This window comes from Pogoniulus pusillus, chromosome 17 (assembly GCF_015220805.1).
Source record: "Pogoniulus pusillus isolate bPogPus1 chromosome 17, bPogPus1.pri, whole genome shotgun sequence".
Lineage (NCBI taxonomy): Eukaryota > Metazoa > Chordata > Aves > Piciformes > Lybiidae > Pogoniulus > Pogoniulus pusillus.
Genome location: NC_087280.1, coordinates 9,533,516 through 9,553,071, shown reverse-complemented (window position 1 = coordinate 9,553,071; position 19,556 = coordinate 9,533,516). Strand labels below are relative to the sequence as shown.

The window sequence follows — 19,556 nt, the reverse complement described above, 5'->3', positions numbered from 1 at the left end:
TTAGAACTGAAACTGTGACAAGCAGACAAAAATGGTGTTTATTGCCTGTGGGATCAGATGAGACACAATTAAAAACAAGAACAACAACCCATGGAGAGTGACTGTAGTACAGGGGCCTTCTTTTTCCAGTTCCTTGGTGGTTAAACTGGAAGGCATGCTTTTAAGCAGAAAGAATTTCATACACAGCCCAATAGTCACGTCCTTACAGATTGGTACCAAGCGCACACTTATGCAGTTACATCTTGGAGCAGCGGATGGCTTCAGGGCAGGGGCCAGGCTGCAGAGGAGGCTACTCGGGAGCGCCACGGCCGTTCCCCGCCCGCCGCCGAACCCTGCGACTTGCAGGAGGATCGGGCACCATTTCCTCCGACGAGACGAGCGTAGGTCCGGGCAGCGAGGGAGGCGGCGCGCCTCGCACGACTACTTCAGGGCCTCTTCGCCGCCGCGGCGTCCGCTGGCGGCCCTGCCGTGCCCTCTCCGGGTTGCTGGGGCCCGGGCGGCTGGAAGATCGGCCGGTAGATATAAACTCCGCTCACCACGCCAAGCGCCACAGCCACCGCCACCTGCGGCAGCGGTAGTCTCCCCCACATGCCGCCAGGCGGCGCTCCCGCGCCCACAGACACGCCTGAGACTCTGGCGGCCTCTCGCCGCGCCTCGGCGGCACCCTCGTTCCCGGCGACGAGAAGGGAGGGAGCAGTGTTCGGCGTTCTTCCTGCTCCAGGAGTGCTTCGCCTTACGGACCTGGGCTGCGCTGTGCCGGACCCGGTACCTCTCACCTGAAGGACGAGAACCCACAGACCAAAGGCACCCCGGTCGCTAAAGCGGCCGGAAGGAAGTGCCGGCGCTGTGCCGGCGGCTGGGGTTGCGCATGCGCTGCTCCGGCGAGCGGCAGCGGCGCCGGTGGCGATGGCCGGCGGGTTGCTGGCGCGGCGGCCAGAAGCAGTGCGGCTCCGCAAGCGGCGCTCGGTGCTGTACAGCACCCCTGGCGAGGGCTCCGGGCAGCGAGAAGCCGGTAAGCGGAGAAGAGAAGGGACGGGGCTGGGCTAGCGGCGCACCTCGGAGGGAGCACTTACGGATCGTTCCACGTCGCTTCCGCAGGCGCTCTCAGCGGGCCGACACGGCTGCTGGCTTTCACCGTGGCGTTTCGGACGCTCAACTGCTTCTTGGTCCAGACCAGCTTCGTCCCAGACGAGTACTGGCAGTCGCTGGAGGTCGCTCACCGCATGGTCTTTAAATATCCTTGACGGTGCCAGCCTCTCGCCGGTCCTCGCAGCCCGGCACTACCGCTCCCTGCGGGCCAGAGGGGACGTGGCCCTGCGGCCCCGATCCTGAACTGGCTGTGCGTGACTCGGGAGTCATTGCCGCAGCGTCGTGAGTGGGAGGGGGGCACAGATTTCTAGGGCAGCGAGGTGTTAGCTTGGCCAGTAACAGAAAACCCACTACTATTGGCTGCATGGGTAAATGTCTCGACCCGGAAAAGGCCTGAAGAAAACAGCTCGAATGAAACTCGTTGGTTCAACTTTTCGTTATCTATCCTTAATATTAATAATTATGGGTACCTAACTTGGGAATGGGCACATGGCTTAAGAGGATATTCATATCCACTGATCTTTGCAAGCATCTACAAAGCTTTACAGCTGTTGGGCATGGATGATGTCAAACTGCTGGTGAGTATTGTGAAAAACACATCAGAAAATAAAGCCTTGAATCTGGCACAGAGACCTCACTGAAGTGTTTCGCATGGGTGCAGAACTCACTCCTAGATCTTATCACAGTTCTGACGTTTGTCGGAGAGGGTTATTCTTGGCCTGCATCAGTCTCATTCAGCTTCATACTGATACTATTAGTTGCTACTTCAAGGTTGCTCCATGGCTCAGTTTTTGAAAGTTTAGTAAGACACAATTATACTGAAAAGAGAAACAGCCTCATTTGACTCCTGCTGGACATGAATGGTGATGAATTCTACTTTGGATTTCTGAACACTGCCAGCTGAACTTTAGACTTCAGCAGAAATACTACTTTGACCAAAGGACCTCATTACTTTTAATAACAAAATGCCATAGAGAATTCTCACCAGTGTTTTCATAGACATTCACTAATTCAGTAGTCCTCTCTTTGAACTTGGAATTTACAGGCTTGTGAGTAAAATGTTTTCTCTGCTTACACAGATATGGGTCCCTAGACTTGCACAGGCAGTGCTGGCAGCTTTTGCTGATGTGAAGCTTTACTCACTAGTGCACCACCTTGAAAATGCAGAAACAGCAAAGTGTGTGGTGAGTCTTTAGCCTTCAAAAAAAGGTTATGCACATTAATGAACACTATTTGTTCCAGTACAAACAACAGCAAAATGGTACTGTCACACCTTGAAGAATTATCACCTTCATTCAAAACTACAGTATTTAACAATTCTCCTGTTGTTGGTAATTATTTTCAGTACTTCTGCCAGCTGTGTTCCTGGTTTACATGGTATTCCTGTACCAGAACTCTAACAAACACCATGGAAACTCTTCTTACCATTTTTGCTCTTTCCTACTATCCAATAAAAGGTTCCAAGATGGGAAGCAGGTGAGAAACTTTCTACTACCGCTACTGGGTTTTTGGCTTAGGATAAAAATTAGCATTTTAAAAACTGATGTCATCTTAAAATATAAAGGCAACCAAAACCTCCTCATTCATGTAGCAAGAGCTCTAGATCAGGGAAGGAATGGCAAGTGTGTTATTTCCTCTAAGACTGTTTTGAAGCCATAATATAGCTGGCATGTAAAATTGCTCTTCTGTTTCCCTTATGCAAATTATCACTTTCAGGGAAACATTAAAGAACTGGAATTTATGGGAACTGGGGGAGACATAAGAAAAACTTGTTTAGGTTCAGATACAGGTAAATTTGTGGTCACAGCTTTCTTTTACCAGCTAACTATTTTAAAGCAAGTACATTTACACAGTTGGCAGCTTTTCAAGCAAAGCAGAGTATCTGCATCAAGAGAATCAAAGTAACTTGCAGTATGAGAAATTTTGGTCACAGACACAACAGTATTTATACACTCTTGATATGCCACTGTCTGCAAAAGAAATGACCAAACCTTTTGGTACCTGATTTTCTTATGTTGCTTCCTTCTAGCTGCAAATACTTAGCGTTGGTAGCACTTGCAATTATTATTCGTCCCACTGCTGTTATCCCATGGATACCTTTGGTCTTCAGACATTTTTTGCAAGAACAGAAGAAAGCAGACCTTATCCTGCACAACTACGTTCCAGTTGGGTAAGTCCTTTCTGAGTTTAAACTCTGACTGCACACAGCTGTATCTTAATATTTCACAGCCACAAATGCAAACAACCCCAAAAAGCTGATTTGATGTAAAAACAAGGGGAAAATAGAGTCCTTTTGCAGAAGTTTAAATAAGAGGCATTCTTCCTTTAAATGAATGTATATGCTGCAAAAAAGCACTAGGAGAGGTTTCATGAGGGTGAGACTTGACAGCTTACCATTGTAATCTGGGATTGTGCCAAGAATACCAGGTGATGGCAACTGGTCACTGTAAAATGGCTATGAGTATGGATAACCTCAAAAAAATAGGAATCAGGGAGTTTTGACAGCTGTTTGGAGTAGAATCTGATACAAAGCTAACCTGGGCTGTATCAGTGCAACCGACTTTCCATTTTTGCAGATTGGTTACAGTAGGAACCTCTTTAATAATTGACCGCATGTTTTTTGGTGAGGTAAGTTGTTTTAACTTATAAGAAAAAGGCTGGAGATCAGCATTTGAACATGGATGGTTGTTTCAGACTTCTCTAATTCCTGTTATTTCTGTGACTGTGTCTGGCCTATCATCCTAAGCCATAAACCCAGTTCTTTTAAATGACAGACTGTTACTTAAAATTGGTATGCTTAGCTCTCAATACATAATACTTCTCAACAAACTACAAAGCTTACACGTTACTGTGATTACTACTAAATATGGGAAGTCTGTGATAAGTCTTACTAGAAAAAAAATGAAGTATGAATGAAAATGCTGTATCACTTAAAGCCAGTGGTGCCCCTGTAATTCCATTTAACTGTTGGTTTTCACTTTTTGATTTGTATTTAACATCGCCCCCACACCTTCCCTACCTCTCCCAGTGGGTACTGGTTCAGCTGAACTTCTTGAAATTCAACGTGCTGCAGAATTTGGGAACGTTTTACGGCTCTCATCCTTGGCATTGGTACTTCACTCAGGGATTACCAGTCATCTTGGGTACCCATCTGCCTTTCTTTATTCATGGCTGTGTCCTGGCACCAAAAAAGTATCGCATCTTTCTACTGACAGTGATTTGGACAGTGTTGGTATACAGGTAAATTCTCTTAAGTGTAACTACTATCTTCATTGATTGTGTTCTTTTCTCTGTAGAAGGAAAAAAAACCCATAGCATTCAAGTGAAGTGATAGAAAACTTCAAACTATTCAAGCACTTTAGTGAATATAGCCAATTATATAATGGTTTCCAGAATATTATTTAATATGTTTGGTAATAATACAGGAAGTAATATTTTTAGAATCAATTAGACCCTTAAAGTAATTTGGCATGAAATTCAGTGGGGAAAAAAAAACCCAACATCATTGAACAGATGTTTAGCAGCCATAGGAAATTGTGTTTTACTACATGGCTGCTAACAAAAATACCATTTCATTTGATACTTTAGTGCATCCTCAGTAAAATGAGAAGTGCTTAGGCCTCCCAAACTTAACCCATTCACAAGTCTACAGACAGATTTCTATGATAAATGTTAAAAACTATCTCAAACTAGAGAAGTAGAAGGTAAGCTGTTTCTGAAGCATAAGAATTAACTATAGGTTAAGTGAGAGGCACTTTTGGACGGGAAAAGATACAGGAAATTAATAAATACTAAGTAAAATATGGTACAGCAATAAGTGTACTACTACAGTATTCACAGAATACAGAAAATAAGTACTGAGGCTTCAAATGCCATCTTCTGGATATAGCTCTACTGGGTTTAAGCCTTTATCTGCTTTAATCTTGTAAGAACCTTTTTGGCTCCCGTGACACAAGTCTTGCAGTATTCCCCCAAGAAGTCTCCAAAGGAGGCAAGGGAAATTGTGTAAAGTTGTATAAGCCGAAGTGAGTGCTACATTGTTAGATATAAATATGTGCTTGAATCTTAGCTTCTCCTCCACATTTCTTACGGTGTTTTATTACAGAGGAAACTGGTGAAATACTACCTAAGCAATTTCTAGGAATCACAGAATGGGACCACTTAATTGCTCGGTACCAATAGCCAGGTGCTTTTATTAGTGCTTGGTTTAAATTGATCAAATAAGTCTCCAACTGAATGTACTTAAAAGTGACAGTTCAGATTTTTACTCCAAACTGCTTCAATGCCAAGAGCTTCTTAGTACATGGAAACGCTTCTTTTCCAGTCCTCCATGCCCTAACACATACTCTTGTCAACAGAACTGATGCATTCCACTTTCTCACGCTAATACTACCTGTTTTCTTACAGCATGCTGAGCCATAAAGAATTCAGGTTCATCTATCCAGTACTGCCGTTTTGCATGGTTTTTTGTGGTAAGCATTGGTTTCAAATGTCTTGCAACCTTCCCTGTGTTTAATTTTTACCTAAAAAGAGATTGTTATAGTCAATGTAGGTATTTGACAAAGGACTCTTAGAACTAGCCTCATCTTTTCTTAAAGCTAGGGAAAAAGAATGAAAGGGGGGAAACAAATAGGGAACACTAAGTGACTGAAACATAGGTGGATAAAAGTACTTCCTGCAAAAAAAATACAGAAATGGCCTCAGTGACTCCTAATATTTTAGCAATGTCAACCTTGCAGTGAATTTTTTCCATGTCTCCTTTGCAGTATTTTTCAACCCACTTGTCTCAGATATTCCTGACAAACACCTTTGAGTATGCAACAGAAGAAAAATACTCAAAAACTTAAACAATCCTTTTCTACATTCAGGTGTGTTAGCAAATTATGATAGTTGTGCATCTCTCCTTCACTAATCAGAGCAGTTAAATGGCACAGGTTTTTCCTTCAGGCACCGTAAGGTGAAATTGTTAAAACAGGAGTAAGGCTCCTAAACTAATATGGTTAACTTCAAGAAAATATGACCACAATTTAAGTTGGAAATTACATTGCTTTTTCTAACAAAGATTTTTCTGATACTTTGAATACTTTAGAAGTTTTTACTATTTATCTATTTTCCTGTTTTGTGTTTTTTTTTCTTTTGAACACAGAAAAAAGCCTAAGAAGCAAACACTTTCTATTTTACAAAACTAGGTATTTACAACAAGAGTGTATCTATAGGAAGAGGAAAATCACAATGTAAAGTCCAGCATGCTGAAAAGTTACAAAGGAAAGATGAAAAATTCTAGGACTTGAAGCATTAGTTTAAATGAAAGCTCAAACAGATGAATAAGTGAAAAATAATTTTCTTTAGCCTAGTGTAAACAAAAGTAAATCTTACTTCAATACTTTTGCACTCTGCTAAGATGAAATACATACTTGGCGTTGTTCAGGAACAGATTTAAGGTGAGCAAGGTACTACCTCACAGAGAAAAATTCCAATCAGACCATTTTTTTTGTGTTAATATTCCTTGATGAATGAATTAATCTACTTATCATCTGTTTGGATACTTTAGTGAAGAAAAAAATAACCCACGTTCTATCTGATAACTTAATGGTTACAGTGAGGTCATTAAGTTGTGCAAAACATAAACAAAGTCATGAAGTTCAAAGTAAATTTCAAGCACACTTAAAGATAAGCTAAGAGTATTTGACAAAGACAATTAAAGTACACCTATCACAGAATCTTTCCACTTATGTTTGAAACACACAAACTATCTCAGATGGAACTTTGATTCCATCTGAGATGGAGATCTGCAGATTGTCAGAAGAGACCAACTGAATACTTTTGTAACAAGCCTACTCTTGTTACTTGTGATTCAGTAAAGGTGGTCAGAGAGCTAATCTGCAGAAAATATTTTTATCTCCTAATACTGACAAGCACATGATTTAGTAAGGGTTTCCAGATGGGTTGCAACGTGAAACGGTCTTATACGCCAGATTCAGCTAAGTTATGGTTATGAGAAAGAGATTTATACAGCTATCTCCAACCAGGAAAAATTTCCCTCAAGCAAAGTATGAGAGCATGGGAAAAAGATGGAGAAGTAAGCTTTTCCAAGGATAGCAGCTTGAAAATTACCATGGGAACGCTGTAGCTTTCAGCGCGTTGGAGAAAGAGAGTACCACAGCCATTCCAAAGCACATGTAGTTACCATTTATTCTGGCTCTACTTGAACATACAGGAATCTGAATGCAACATTAAATCACTGTGTATCATTCATCCCAACTACTCAACAGACTCTTTTCCCCACAAAAAAAAAAAGTTAAAATTAATCTCTAAAGAGACAAAGCACTGACTTTGAAATTGTATTTCTGTACTTCAGAAGACAGGTACGGGCTTAACATTACACTGTTAAATCCAAACATTAATAAGGTCAAAACCTAACCTCAATTTCCATTCAAAGAGTAAAAGAACATTGTATTAAAATATCTAAATGCAAAGGATTGCTATCAACTGAGTAAAGGTTTTCCACTAAGTTAGGGTACTTTCAGAAATACTGTGGAGTACTGTTAGTGTTTGCTTATCTCTAAAACTTATTCAAATTTTCCTGTAGGATATTCTTTGAAACATCTGAAAACATGGAAGAAATCTGCAGCAAGTTGCCTACTTCTATCAAATTTACTCCCAGCTCTGTATACAGGCTTGATTCACCAGCGAGGCTCTCTTGATGTTATGAGTCACATACAGCAACTCTGTAATGATTCTTACCAGTCACAAGCTTCTGTCTTCATCCTGATGCCATGCCACTCTACTCCATTTTACAGGTAATAAAATAGTTCACAGTATACTATATTAAAATCTATACACTTAGGAAAAAAATACCTTTTTCCCTAAGCTTAATAGATTGAGATGGATAAACATACACGGGATGAGTTTTTATTTTCCATACAGAATGAATAGGGGAAATAAGCCAGATGCTTGTAGCACAGAATAAAGTTCAGCACCTAAGCTTTATTCAGTTTTTGTAAAATAGCTTTGTGGTAGGATTTGCAATGACTTCTCTGACTTTTGAAACTCACTCATTTTGAGTATGAGCTCCATTATGGTAACCTTTGTAGAAAAAGTAAAGGCTAATTGTGCTATCAAACTATGCTAGAGCATAAAGAAATGTAATTTCAACATACAATGACAGAGGCCACTACTTTCAAAAGTTTAATAGATTGTGGCCAGTAAAGAAAACATTAAAGCAGGTATAAGCAGTGTAGCTGATATGGGAAAGTACTTTTTAATTAAGTCATTTTATGCAGGTATTAAATGTATCTGCTTTTTGTGAACCAATAGTCACAGCATTTGTTCTACTTTTGCTTTCATGTGAAGTACAGAGGGAAGAAAATAGGACTTTAGGGGAAAAACACAACTAATTATTCCGTTTTGGTTTTGACTGAGGTATCTTTAAGTGGTGAGTCATTTCAGATCTTTGATACTGGCCAGTTTATCCTCAAGTGGGGTCTATTTTGTTGTTCTTTTTTTCTCCTTAGTCATGTTCACTGCCCTCTAAAAATGCGATTCCTTCAGTGTCCCCCAGACCTAACTGGAAATGAGAACTATATTGATGAAGCAGATGTATTTTACTCTAATCCAGTGGGTTGGCTTAACAAGGAGTTTTATGACGACACATTATTACCTAGTCACTTGATCTTCTTCAGCATACTAGAACAGGTATGGTAACTGCAAGATGAAGCAAACTACTTCTGAGATCACTAAAAATAAATTAGGGGAGTGTTAATAGCTAAGACTTTTCTAAAACTGTCCTCAAGTTTTCAAAATACAGCTTAAAATTGAACCCTGCAGTTCATAATGCCCTTTCAGTGATAGGTACTTAACATGTAGGTATGCCCCCTCTCTGTGACTCTACACAGCATCAAGTAATATTTCATGGAACTCTTCTCAAGCCATACTGAAATAAATGTGCCATCTGTTCCCAGAACCATATACTTTTAAGTAACCTACAGTGACAAGCAAAAAGCCTGTTGTCAGGGCACCATTTCCCCTCTATTATTTTATGAAGCACACAAACTGAAAGCAAGTGTCTGGTAAATACCCACGATGGATGAGATTAAACAGTATAGGTACCTTTCCTAAAGTAGAGGATAAAATTTTATGGGTGCAATGGTATTGATAATTTTCAGAAGACTCTGGAATACTTTTCTGAAGCCCCCAGTGACACTTCCTGACTGTGGAAATTAATGTATGTTCATTTACAGGAAATCTCATCATTTCTAGCTTTAAGGGGCTATGAGAAAACAGCCACTGTCTTTCACACTCATGTACCTCAGGGACGAGTTGGAAGCCAGATCTACGTTTACAGGAAGAAAACATGAAATGGATGACACTTGAAGATCAGTTTCTGGACTGAAGACCTAGTAAGATCAGTTTTGCACAGCAGTACTATGGCTTAGAAGATCCTGTACTGCAGTGAGTATAGAATCTAAAAACCGGGTAAGTCAAAGGGGGAAGTCTGATTAAGCAGCCTCTGGCTGTCTGAAAACAAACTTCTTCCTGAAGGCAACTTCATTAGCAGCATGAATGGGTGGGAGTGATGTGTGCCCTTACAACACTAGAAAGCATCAGGAAAACCAAAGTTGTCATGTAACTACTTCATAAGAAAGTCAACAAGACTGGACCATTTTTATAGAACTGTACAACTAATGCTAGGTTTGTTTTATAAATAAAGTCTTTTACCCACAATGTCTCTTTATTTTTTTTACACAATATGCATTTCAAGTGCTTAAAGCTGATTAGAATGCAGCACAGCAAATTCTTCACAATTTAACAAGCTCTTGACACCCACCCACCCCCCCCCCAAAGACAAGAAGCAAGTGTGAGATTACAGAACACTAACAAATATATTACCATAATGTAGACCTATTTTTTGAAGGATGAGATGAAGTTAGTATATCAAACTTTGGTGTTAATTATTCGTACATTATGCATGACTCAAGCTTGAACTACACTAATGTAATGCAATTAAGCATATTTTTCATACACAAGTCATTGCATGCCTAGTTTCTGTAGCAATACTGCTGACACCTGAACTCAGCACTTCCAAAGAACAGTTAAAGCAACAGTACAGAATATGCAAATTAGAAAGCTTGACCTCTGCCTTTTAACAAAAATGTGTAAAAATCAAATTATGTAGAGAAAAAGCTTGCATCTTGCTGCTTTGCTGAAAAACAATTACTTTCTGGAGAGGATGTGAATTCTAATCTTACCATAAATTACTCAATATTTTGGATCAAAGGGTAATTGCCCCAATTCTATTTCAAGGTTTGCCATGTGTCTTCCATTAGTGCGACCATATTTATGCCATTTACCTTCTCTTTTATTACGGTAGTGGTACTTCTGAGCTTGTTTTTCATGTCTGGAGTTTTCAGTTTGTGTAAAAGGTGGTCTTTTAGGTCGACTGCAAGGAGTGAGAAAAAAGAAAAGCTTATTACTACTCTTATGAGAGCACACCTTATTACTATTATGAAAGCATTTTGAAACAATTACATTGTCGAGAACAACTTTTAACATGCTGAGGTCGACTGAGAAGAAAACAAAATAAAGTATTTTCTTTGATAAGCAAAATGGAGGGGGGGGCATTTAAGTCATCAGTAAAGTGGTATATTTAAAAGATACACTTTCTAAAAACCAAAAATGCTCTGCAGCTGGTCGCCTGAAGTTCTTTTTGAAACAAAGCTGTTTGATTATCCCAGCTGTGATGTCTGAGTGAGATTTATCTATTTTTCAGTTATTTTATTACATTCTGGGTTATAAAAATAATGAAAACTTCACAGACCTTTAGGAAAGCATGCTTTGTTCTAACAAGGGTACTGCAAAAGTTTTCCCATACAGCAAGTACAGTGAGAGGGGGCACTGCCAAAACATTTGCTCACTTGCTGCAGTTTTTGATGCTAACAGCACCCTTATACTACATTCAGTTATCACATGACCACTATCACAGTATTATTAGGATTGGAAGAGACCTCACAGATCATCAAGTCCAACCCTTTACCACAGCGCTCAAGGCTAGACCATGGCACCAAGTGCCACGTCCAGTCCTGCCTTGAACAGCTCCAGGGACGGCGACTCCACCACCTCCCCGGGCAGCCCATTCCAGTGTCCAATGACTCTCTCAGTGAAGAACTTTCTCCTCACCTCGAGCCTAAATCTACCCTGGCATAGCTTGAGGCTGTGTCCTCTCGTTCTGGTGCTGGCCACCTGAGAGAAGAGAGCAACCTCCTCCTGGCCACAACCACCCTTCAGGTGTCTCTAGCATTCTGCTAAGCTAAGGCTGTTTTCATCCTCCATACCATACAAACCTTTGTATGATATTACCAAAAATTACTTTGTTTTTTTTATGCAAACTGAAGTGTTCAAGCATTAAGCATTTAAAGTTCTTTTAAAGAATAATTTACTAAGATGTATTTCAACTGTAAGTAAGAATGTAAAAATTTGTGCTTGCCAAAACTACACATTAAAATGGCTGCTTGGTAGCTGGTAAGAGTATCATCCTCATAGTTTAACTTGGAAAGGAAAAGTACTACATAATATTTAGTAACTCCAAAGTATCCAGACTTCCTGCTGCAATAAAACATATGAAATAATAATACAAGTCCAGAAGAGAAACTTGACCGAAAAAATGGACTTTGATCTAAATACTTAATATGCTTTGCACTGAATACTAGCACAGGGAGAAGATCTGTCATGGCTACAAGGACAACTTCTTGTGTATTATAAATAAGTTCATATATGGCATTTTTTTCTGACCTGAATAAACATCAGCACAAACCAACTACATAGCCAAATTCATAATGGCAATATTGAAAGCCACATAAAATATACATATAGATGCTCCAGAAAGAGCAAGTTGCATACAACATAGTAAGGTTGTTTCCTTAATTTTCTTTCACTAAGGTCTAAGCAGCAGAAACAGTCTACAATATGTATCACTTCTCTGGGCCAGCGAGGCAGCACACCACAACTGCTGTGGAGAAGCCCCAAGAGTACCATCAGATCCGGGAAAGTAACTGGAAGCAATTTATGCCAAGGACTTTTGTAGGCAAGACTGAACAAAATACAGTCGGGGGACGAGGATCTGATCTAAAGCCTGTCATTGAAGCAGCTCTGCTCTGGGCATACAAACTTAACACAGTATTATACAAAGCTACAAGAGAGTAGAGGAATTCCTGAAATGCCATCAGGGAATATACCCGACAGAACTCGACTGTGACACTGCTCAAATACATCCCAAAAGCTTTCTCATTCAGAGGACAAGGAAGTCCTTGTTAATGCCTTTACTGACATAGTTACTCACTGCATCAGACAGGCGATCAGAGTTGTTCAGTGTAAGGTAATGCTACTGCAGTTACAGTTTTCTGAAGAACTCAGTAGAAATGCTAAGATTGTGCTATGTACAGGGGATGTGTAGCGTTTCCCAAACTAATAGGTAAGATACTGCAGATCCACTTCATAGAACACAATCTAGTATTTTCATTGAGTCCTAAAGAAAACCTAGCATGTATACACAGACATATGCAAACATGCTAGAAGACCACCTGTTAGAACAAGGATGTTTGCTGTCTTTATGAAGAGTACTTTACTGTGTTAGTAAGTTCAGGAAATATGGAAACAAACCTCGGTCCATGCTGGGGTGAATTATCATCATGGAAGTAGTATCTGTAGATGTATTTGTCCAAATCATCAAAAATATTTTCGTTATTATTTTGGTATTCCTTCATATCTTCCAGGTAATCCTTGACATCATTAACAAAATCAGTGAAGAGCATCTGGTCGTGTATAAATAAGCCATTGTGAAAAAATTTATTGATGAAATTTTCTAGTTCTCTCCAATGGTGAAAGTTATGTACAACTTGCTGCAAGTATTTTTTCATGAGCCGATTAAATTCATCCACCCTGATAGGATCTGACACTCTGTTAAAGAGACTAATGAATTCTTGATGAGCACATTCGAAAATACCAGAGCAGCCCTTTAGGACATACTGATGCTTTCTGTTACACAAAGGATCGCCGAGACATTTCTGTGGATCTGTGTCTTTTTCAAACGTAAACGGCCGTTTTCTTCCGTCTTTGAAATCTTTTGGCATGTTAGGTCCCCTGTAATGTGTGTGTTTCTGGTTCTCGTAAGAGTTGTGGTCTCTGTAAAAAGTTCGTGCTTTCTTGTTTGCCTCGGGTCTTTTAGCATTTGATGACTTCTTTTCATCAAAGATGTTTTTTGTGGTATCTTTGAACTGTCTGAATGTAGACTTTACGGAGTCAGAGAATTTTTTCAGGTTTTCTTTCACTGCTTCTTTAGCCTGCTTAATCTTTTCTTTATGGTGTCTTACAAACTCTTTCGTGGAATTTTTCATAGCATCAAAAGTTTCTTTAACTGAACCAAAAAATGACTCTTTTGATTTCTTTTTAGCCTTACTTTGCCATTTAGCACCTTTCTTTTGGCCTTTTCCATTCATTTCTTGTTTTTCAGTTTGGTCTTTTGCTTCTACATACAGCCTCTCCCATAAGTCAGAACGTTGTTGCTCGAAGTTTAGCTTTTTTTCTAGTTCTACGAGTCTTTCTCTCAAAGTTTCTATTTCTTCATTTTCTCTTAATGTATCAGCAGCAGCAGCACTGTTGGGTGTTTGACGAGAACTTAACTGCTCCAGTTCTTTTTTCAGAGCTTCTGTAACATGACGTTCTTTGTCTAGTTCTCTCCTTAGCATCTGTGCCTCTGCAAAGAGTGTTTCCTTTTGCCTAAGAAAGTTGTGATTTCTTTGCTTTTCCTCTTCCAAATGCTCCCTTAGTTTCTGATTTTCCATTACAATAGACTCGGTGCTAGTACCTTTATCTTCCAAATTTCTAATCTGTTGTCTTAGCTTCCTTAACTCTTCCTGAAGGGAGGCCAAAGCTTTTTCTTCCCTCTCTAGAGATTCTCTTAAGTGTTGATTTTCATCAGCAAGATTTTTTTTTTGAGATTCAAAGGATTTCTTCTCTACCTCAGTAGAGGTCAAACACGTGGCAAGATCTCCCTTGAGTAACTAATACAAACAAAAAGAAAATTAACAAAAAACAGTACAACTAACCCAGTTACCACTTCAGCCAGAAAGATGAAAGACTAGGGCAGCCCAGTTTTAGTTGCAGCAAGATGCAAAAATAGGACTGGTTTATCTCACATATGCACACTAACACTGTCTTGGCAACAAAGGTCGTGTGACAGGCTCCTTCTTCCAACCAAAGGTCATCACCCCTTGTTTCTATTGGCATGAGCAGCTGAAGGATAATAAACTGAGTACACGAATTGTAACACCGTAAAAGGAAACTGAATGTGCCCTGTTGGTTTATGTTCAGCAAACTGGGTTTGCAGTTCACAAAAACAGGTACATCATCTGGAGCAAGACTTCAGTCGAGGCTGAAATCCAGGAACTGAATTTGAATCAAATTTGTTGGTGAAAATACAAGTTCATGTAACTGTATCCCAACTATACCCCTGTCTCTTAGAATCCTTGACATACTCTAGAACTAGATCTATAGAATTACATGTAAGAGACACAAATCCCTCCCTCATCTCTCTGAATGATCTAACAGTAAAAATACTGAAAAGTACAGGTGAAGTATTAAAAAGATAAACAACCATTGACAATTTAGAATGCAAATTCAGGAAACATACATGCACAACCTATAAGAGATTTTTATCAGCATGTTATACTTCAGATGTCTTCACTAATAACAAGCTGGCACAATGTCATAGGGAAAGAGAAAGTCTCTGTATCCAGATAACTTCTATGCTACATGCCTAACAAATAGCATATTTAAACACACTCTAATAACAAAATTTGATCAAAATATAAAATCTTTGTCAAGAATTTGGGGGAAAGAAAAATTACATTTTCAGAAAGAATTTACTGAAGAAAAAAATGTAATGGACTTGGGTAATAAATTTATTTCATTGTTTTAAGTTGCCAGCAATGACAATATAACCCAGTGGCTCCAGTTAAGCTCATACTTACCCCCATTTTATGATGCATTTTATCTCCTTGCTCTTGTTGGCACTGATAAAGGTCATCTTTCATATCTTTTAATTCATGTGTCTTTGTCACCAGCTGCTGACGTTTCTGTACCTGTATTGTACCTAAAAAGATGAAAGATCTTTCTTTTGATAGTCTGATTTACATTAGAGGAAAATATGAACCTAAACATCTTCATTTTCTCCGCAATTTCAAAAGCAGTCTTACCTTGCAACTTCTGCCAAGTACTTACTATGAGCTGTTCAGCTGCAACAAAATAAACATTGTAAAACCAGACTGTTATATACTGATTCATTTTTTTCCAACAAACAATTTGTCAGACCCAAAAATTCACTGTGATAACAAATGAAGGGATTTTGGAGCACAGGGAGAAATACATTAGATACAAACCAACAAAAGTTATGCAGGAAAGGATGTGAGTGGGTTTTTCTTTTTGTAATTGTTAGTAATATGCAAGTCAACCAGGATAAAAAAAGAGAGACCATTATTCAGTGCACACATTATCCACTTCAGCAGTACAACCACTACTGTTAAACTTATATGAATAAGAATATACTGGAACAATGTCTGAACTTTCATGCAGAAACACTGTCACTGCAGGCTGCTCATACAGCACCAACCATTTTCAGGCCCCATCTTGTCATTCTTACTCAGTTAAGGCTGTATAAGAAGCAAATAGCTCTCCTTTGTCAGGTAGAAATAAATTAATTAAATTAAAAAATCTTCACTGTATTAGTCACTGATTTTTTCATTAGGTAGAACTTGTTTACTGATACTTCCTGACCTATATGTGTTCTGTAAATTCTAATACTGATGTAATTAATTTCTTTGCTTTTAAAATTCTCTTGTACCTAAAGGGAGGTTTGATGTTTTATTAAATAGAAGACATCCTATAAATGGAACAACTGATCAAAAAAAAGGGAGTAATTCCACAAAACATACCCCTTTCACACAATTAGCCCAGCATTAAAAGACTGCTGTGAGAAACATTTGTTTCAAGACAAATCACAAAAATGCAAAGTAGTCCTCTAGGGAGATGAATTTCTCTTTTCAAGTTTGTGTTTTAAGAAAATCAAACCAACGAACACTAAAAAAGACAAAACACACAAAACCAGAAGAAAGGAAGATGGAAAGCAGAGTTTGATATTCTTTCTTCTGTTAGAAAAATTAGTTATAACCACAACAAAATTGCACTTGAAGCAGCAGAGTTGCCTTCTTTCTCTTGAGTGTGCTGTAACTGTCATCAGTAATGTCAATTTTTATTTAGCAGTACAGATTGAATGAACAAACAAGCCACAGTGAATCCCTTAATAAAAATATGGCCCAAGTGTATTTCTCATCCATAGATCTCAAAGTTCTTTAAAAGGACAGTTTTTATCATTAAGCAAAGTGAAAACTCAAGTTGCCACCACAAAGTACTATCAAGGACCGGTGTAGTCATTGTGGTGTAGAAGCTCCCCTCTGCTTCTAGCATGCCAATATACATCAATTAGTTTCTGTATCAGCTATCACTAGCTGTAGATACAAAGTAGAAAGTATTTCACACCATTGTGTCAGTCATTCCTATAATTGTGCACACACTGGACTGGGTTTTTAGGTTTTTCTAATATAAATATGCACACGTTTATGGATGTGTGTGTACACATACACATGCACAACTTAAAAAGGAAATCCACAAACAAAAAAGTGTCCACAAAACATCACCCATGACACTCACCTTCAGGTTTACCTAAGAACAAAAGATGATCAGGGTGAAGTGCAAATTAGTTTAAATCCCAAAATAGGTGTCAAAATGCAGACCACTCAAAATTAGTCAAAATCAAATCCACCCATAATCATACTCCCAGTCTGAAACTGAATCACCTCTTCTTATGAAAGCAGAACCTTCATATAACACTAAAATTACTCAAGAAAAAATTACAACTAAAAATTAATGTCCCCTATTGTCTTTACCACAACATATGTTTATTACAAGATCAGGACTGCACAAGGTAGATTTGGATCTGGAATGTGTTCTACTGTTTTGTTAAATGTCGTAACAACCTGTGTAATGCTTAACCTCATGCAATGCACTGAAAAACTGCTGTTATCCTGGATCCCCTAAGCCACTCTGGAATTGCAGGCAAGGACAAGCGAAGCATATTTTTCTCCAAAGGAGAGAGAAAAATATTGATAAAATGAACTCGTGTAAAAAATATGCCTTGCTGTTACATTTAACAGATGAGTATACATGTGACAAGAAGCTATAATAACTCTCTGAATGCTCTTAGGAATTGTAAGCACAATCACAAATTTACTTCAAGAGAAAATATGTGAAAAATGAAGGGTACACTCAAGAAGTATTTATCTGGAAGGGCAACCGTAAGTTAATTTTGTATTTAGATTTTCAAGTAGTGTATATTAAATACTATTGCACTGCTGAGAGGCTTCCCCATATATTGCACATAAATTATCAATTGTGTTTTCTCGTTTTTAAGTTTAGATTGTTAGCAAAGAAGGAAACAATAAAATGGGTCTTGTTATCTAAGGTGTTGGTTCTACAAACTCACCATAGAAGTGCCCAAAGCCCATGCTGATTGCAATCACCAAAGCTAGTATGATGCATCTGTTAAGGCCACTACTGAACTGGCGTTTGTGCTGCTCTTCTCTGGAAGGTTCAGATTCCTGTTCAGGAAGTGACCCACTGTCAGCCTCAGAGCTGGAGATCAGCCTCTTCTTCGCCCGACGTTTTCGTACGGTGGGACCAGACTGATTGCTGGCTTCATCGCTACTTGACTCAGCATTGCTAGCCTGAGATGAAAAAACTGAAAACCAACATAAAACAGCCTTTAAAATGTATTAATAGTTGCTTTGAATTTGAGTATCAAAACTCTTCACATTTATACAAAATATATTTGGCTTTTATCTTACAAAACACTAAAAAATTCTCAATATGTTGTAGTTTATGCTGGATATTATACAAAGGACACTTGATGCCCAAAGTTAAATTTATTTAAAGGAAAAGATTATCAAGAAGTTACCATCAACAAACTGTACAGCACTTCCAGGAACTTTACCATTTACTCCTTCAAGAGTGCTTCCTTTGGACAATTTGGACTCTCAACGCATCGAGATGTACTCTCAGCAAGTTCTTGTCAAGTAGAAAGATAAGAATTCAGCTTTCTCTTACAGACATTGAGACTACTCTACTTAACAGTAAAAGAGCAACACAATGGCTTAAGAGAAAGCCTCCTAAGAGGAAGACCTAGTTCTATTATTTTTTTTAAAGTCATTATATGATTTTAATACAGCTGCAGACAAAACTACATTGAAGTTCCATTAATGTAGGTATTATAATTATCTAAAGCTTTGCATTGTGCATTTATTTAAATGTCATTTTGTTTACTTTAAATATCTACTATACACTAACTCATTAACACCCTTACCCCTCTTTTGAAAAAGCCATTGTCACATAGGAAAAGAATCACTCAGCTGCTTCCATGTTTTGTCCCTTCCTAATACTCTCAAGTCCAAAACTCTTCTATTGCCCAACTAACGTTTTCCAAGGTTGACTCGATGAGAATGAATTCTAACAATACCCAAACAACCAAACAAAAATCTTCTTTAATATTTTCCTAAAATGGTATTTATGATGCCATTTGTTGTTCATTTTCCTACAGCCCAGAAGCTGTGTACTCTAACTGGGAAAATAACAACAAGAGCTGTAATTCTTTCTTGCTGTTAGCCATGGAAATGCCTGCTGCACGTACTGTTAAGTAAATTTATATAATCTAGCACAGAAGCAATGATTATTTAATCTCCCTCCTTTGAAAGCATCATTTTCCAGTGTAAGGCAACTATCAAGGGAAGCAGCAGCAGGGTGAAAAAGCTCTTAAATATCTCTGTTCATGTACCTAATTCACATGCCTGAAAGATTCGATGTGATCAATGAAGCTTCCAGCACATGACAAAGTGCTCCTGCTTGGACACTAAATTCAATGCCAGCAATTACCCAGTGCTAATGGCCCTTCTAGAAATATGGTTGTTCATTCTTGTATCAGAGATCATCACTCAAATGTAAACCTATAGAGTTACTGTCCTTGAAACACTTTACAACTGAAAATCATTTGTTTGAGAAGCCATGCACACATCACTGAACAGACAAGAAGGCCAAGCACCACTAGCTGTTATCTATGGAAAGCACTACCACTTAAGTTCACTTAAATTTAACAGAAGTGATTACATCAGCCCCAGAAAAGTTTACCAGTTGGTATCTGAATGCATGTCTAACATCTGACTCCATGGACAAGCAATATCAGGTAAAGAAAGTTAACTTTCTCTCTTACCAAAAGAAAAGAGGCCATCTTAGTCAGTTAGTCAAACCAGACTGATCAAGTATACATGTAATAAAGATAAAACAACCCAAACAGCTACTTTACATGCAGA

The 19,556-nt window shown here is 38.8% G+C and overlaps 2 protein-coding genes across 8 annotated transcripts in view; one reads left to right on the top strand and one right to left on the bottom strand.

The window, feature by feature from the left end:
• The first annotated feature begins 588 nt into the window (after positions 1-588).
• On the top strand, positions 589-9,813 carry PIGB (phosphatidylinositol glycan anchor biosynthesis class B). The gene is made up of 13 exons (XM_064158180.1): positions 589-698; positions 783-1,012; positions 1,099-1,231; positions 1,547-1,667; positions 2,169-2,273; positions 2,435-2,565; positions 3,119-3,259; positions 3,666-3,717; positions 4,118-4,329; positions 5,497-5,561; positions 7,679-7,889; positions 8,604-8,784; positions 9,330-9,813. Exons 1-13 carry the CDS (start codon positions 589-591, stop codon positions 9,444-9,446), a joined length of 1,809 nt encoding a protein of 602 aa, XP_064014250.1. The 3' UTR covers positions 9,447-9,813.
• The window catches only part of CCPG1 (cell cycle progression 1), a 24,980-nt gene continuing 12,679 nt past the window's right edge, over positions 7,256-19,556 (bottom strand). For 4 of the 7 annotated variants that reach the window (XM_064157572.1, XM_064157571.1, XM_064157576.1 and 1 more), the window contains 5 exons: positions 17,681-17,935; positions 15,339-15,377; positions 15,114-15,256; positions 12,745-14,144; positions 7,256-10,528 (listed from right to left, as the gene is read on the bottom strand). In XM_064157572.1, the coding sequence (XP_064013642.1) occupies positions 10,348-10,528; positions 12,745-14,144; positions 15,114-15,256; positions 15,339-15,377; positions 17,681-17,935 (2,018 nt within the window). In that variant the 3' untranslated portion in view covers positions 7,256-10,347. The remainder of the gene's footprint in view (positions 10,529-12,744; positions 14,145-15,113; positions 15,257-15,338; positions 15,378-17,680; positions 17,936-19,556) is intronic. The other 3 variants (XM_064157575.1, XM_064157577.1, XM_064157574.1) reach the window with 2 other exon arrangements.

Coding starts and splice junctions, on each gene's coding strand:
- PIGB (XM_064158180.1), top strand. CDS start 589: ATGCCGCCAGGCGGCGCTCCCGCGCCCACAGACACGCCTGAGACTCTG. Junction 1,232..1,546: donor GTCGCTCACCGCATGGTCTT/TAAATATCCTTG, acceptor CCTTAATATTAA/TAATTATGGGTACCTAACTT. Junction 2,566..3,118: donor GGTTCCAAGATGGGAAGCAG/GTGAGAAACTTT, acceptor GCTTCCTTCTAG/CTGCAAATACTTAGCGTTGG.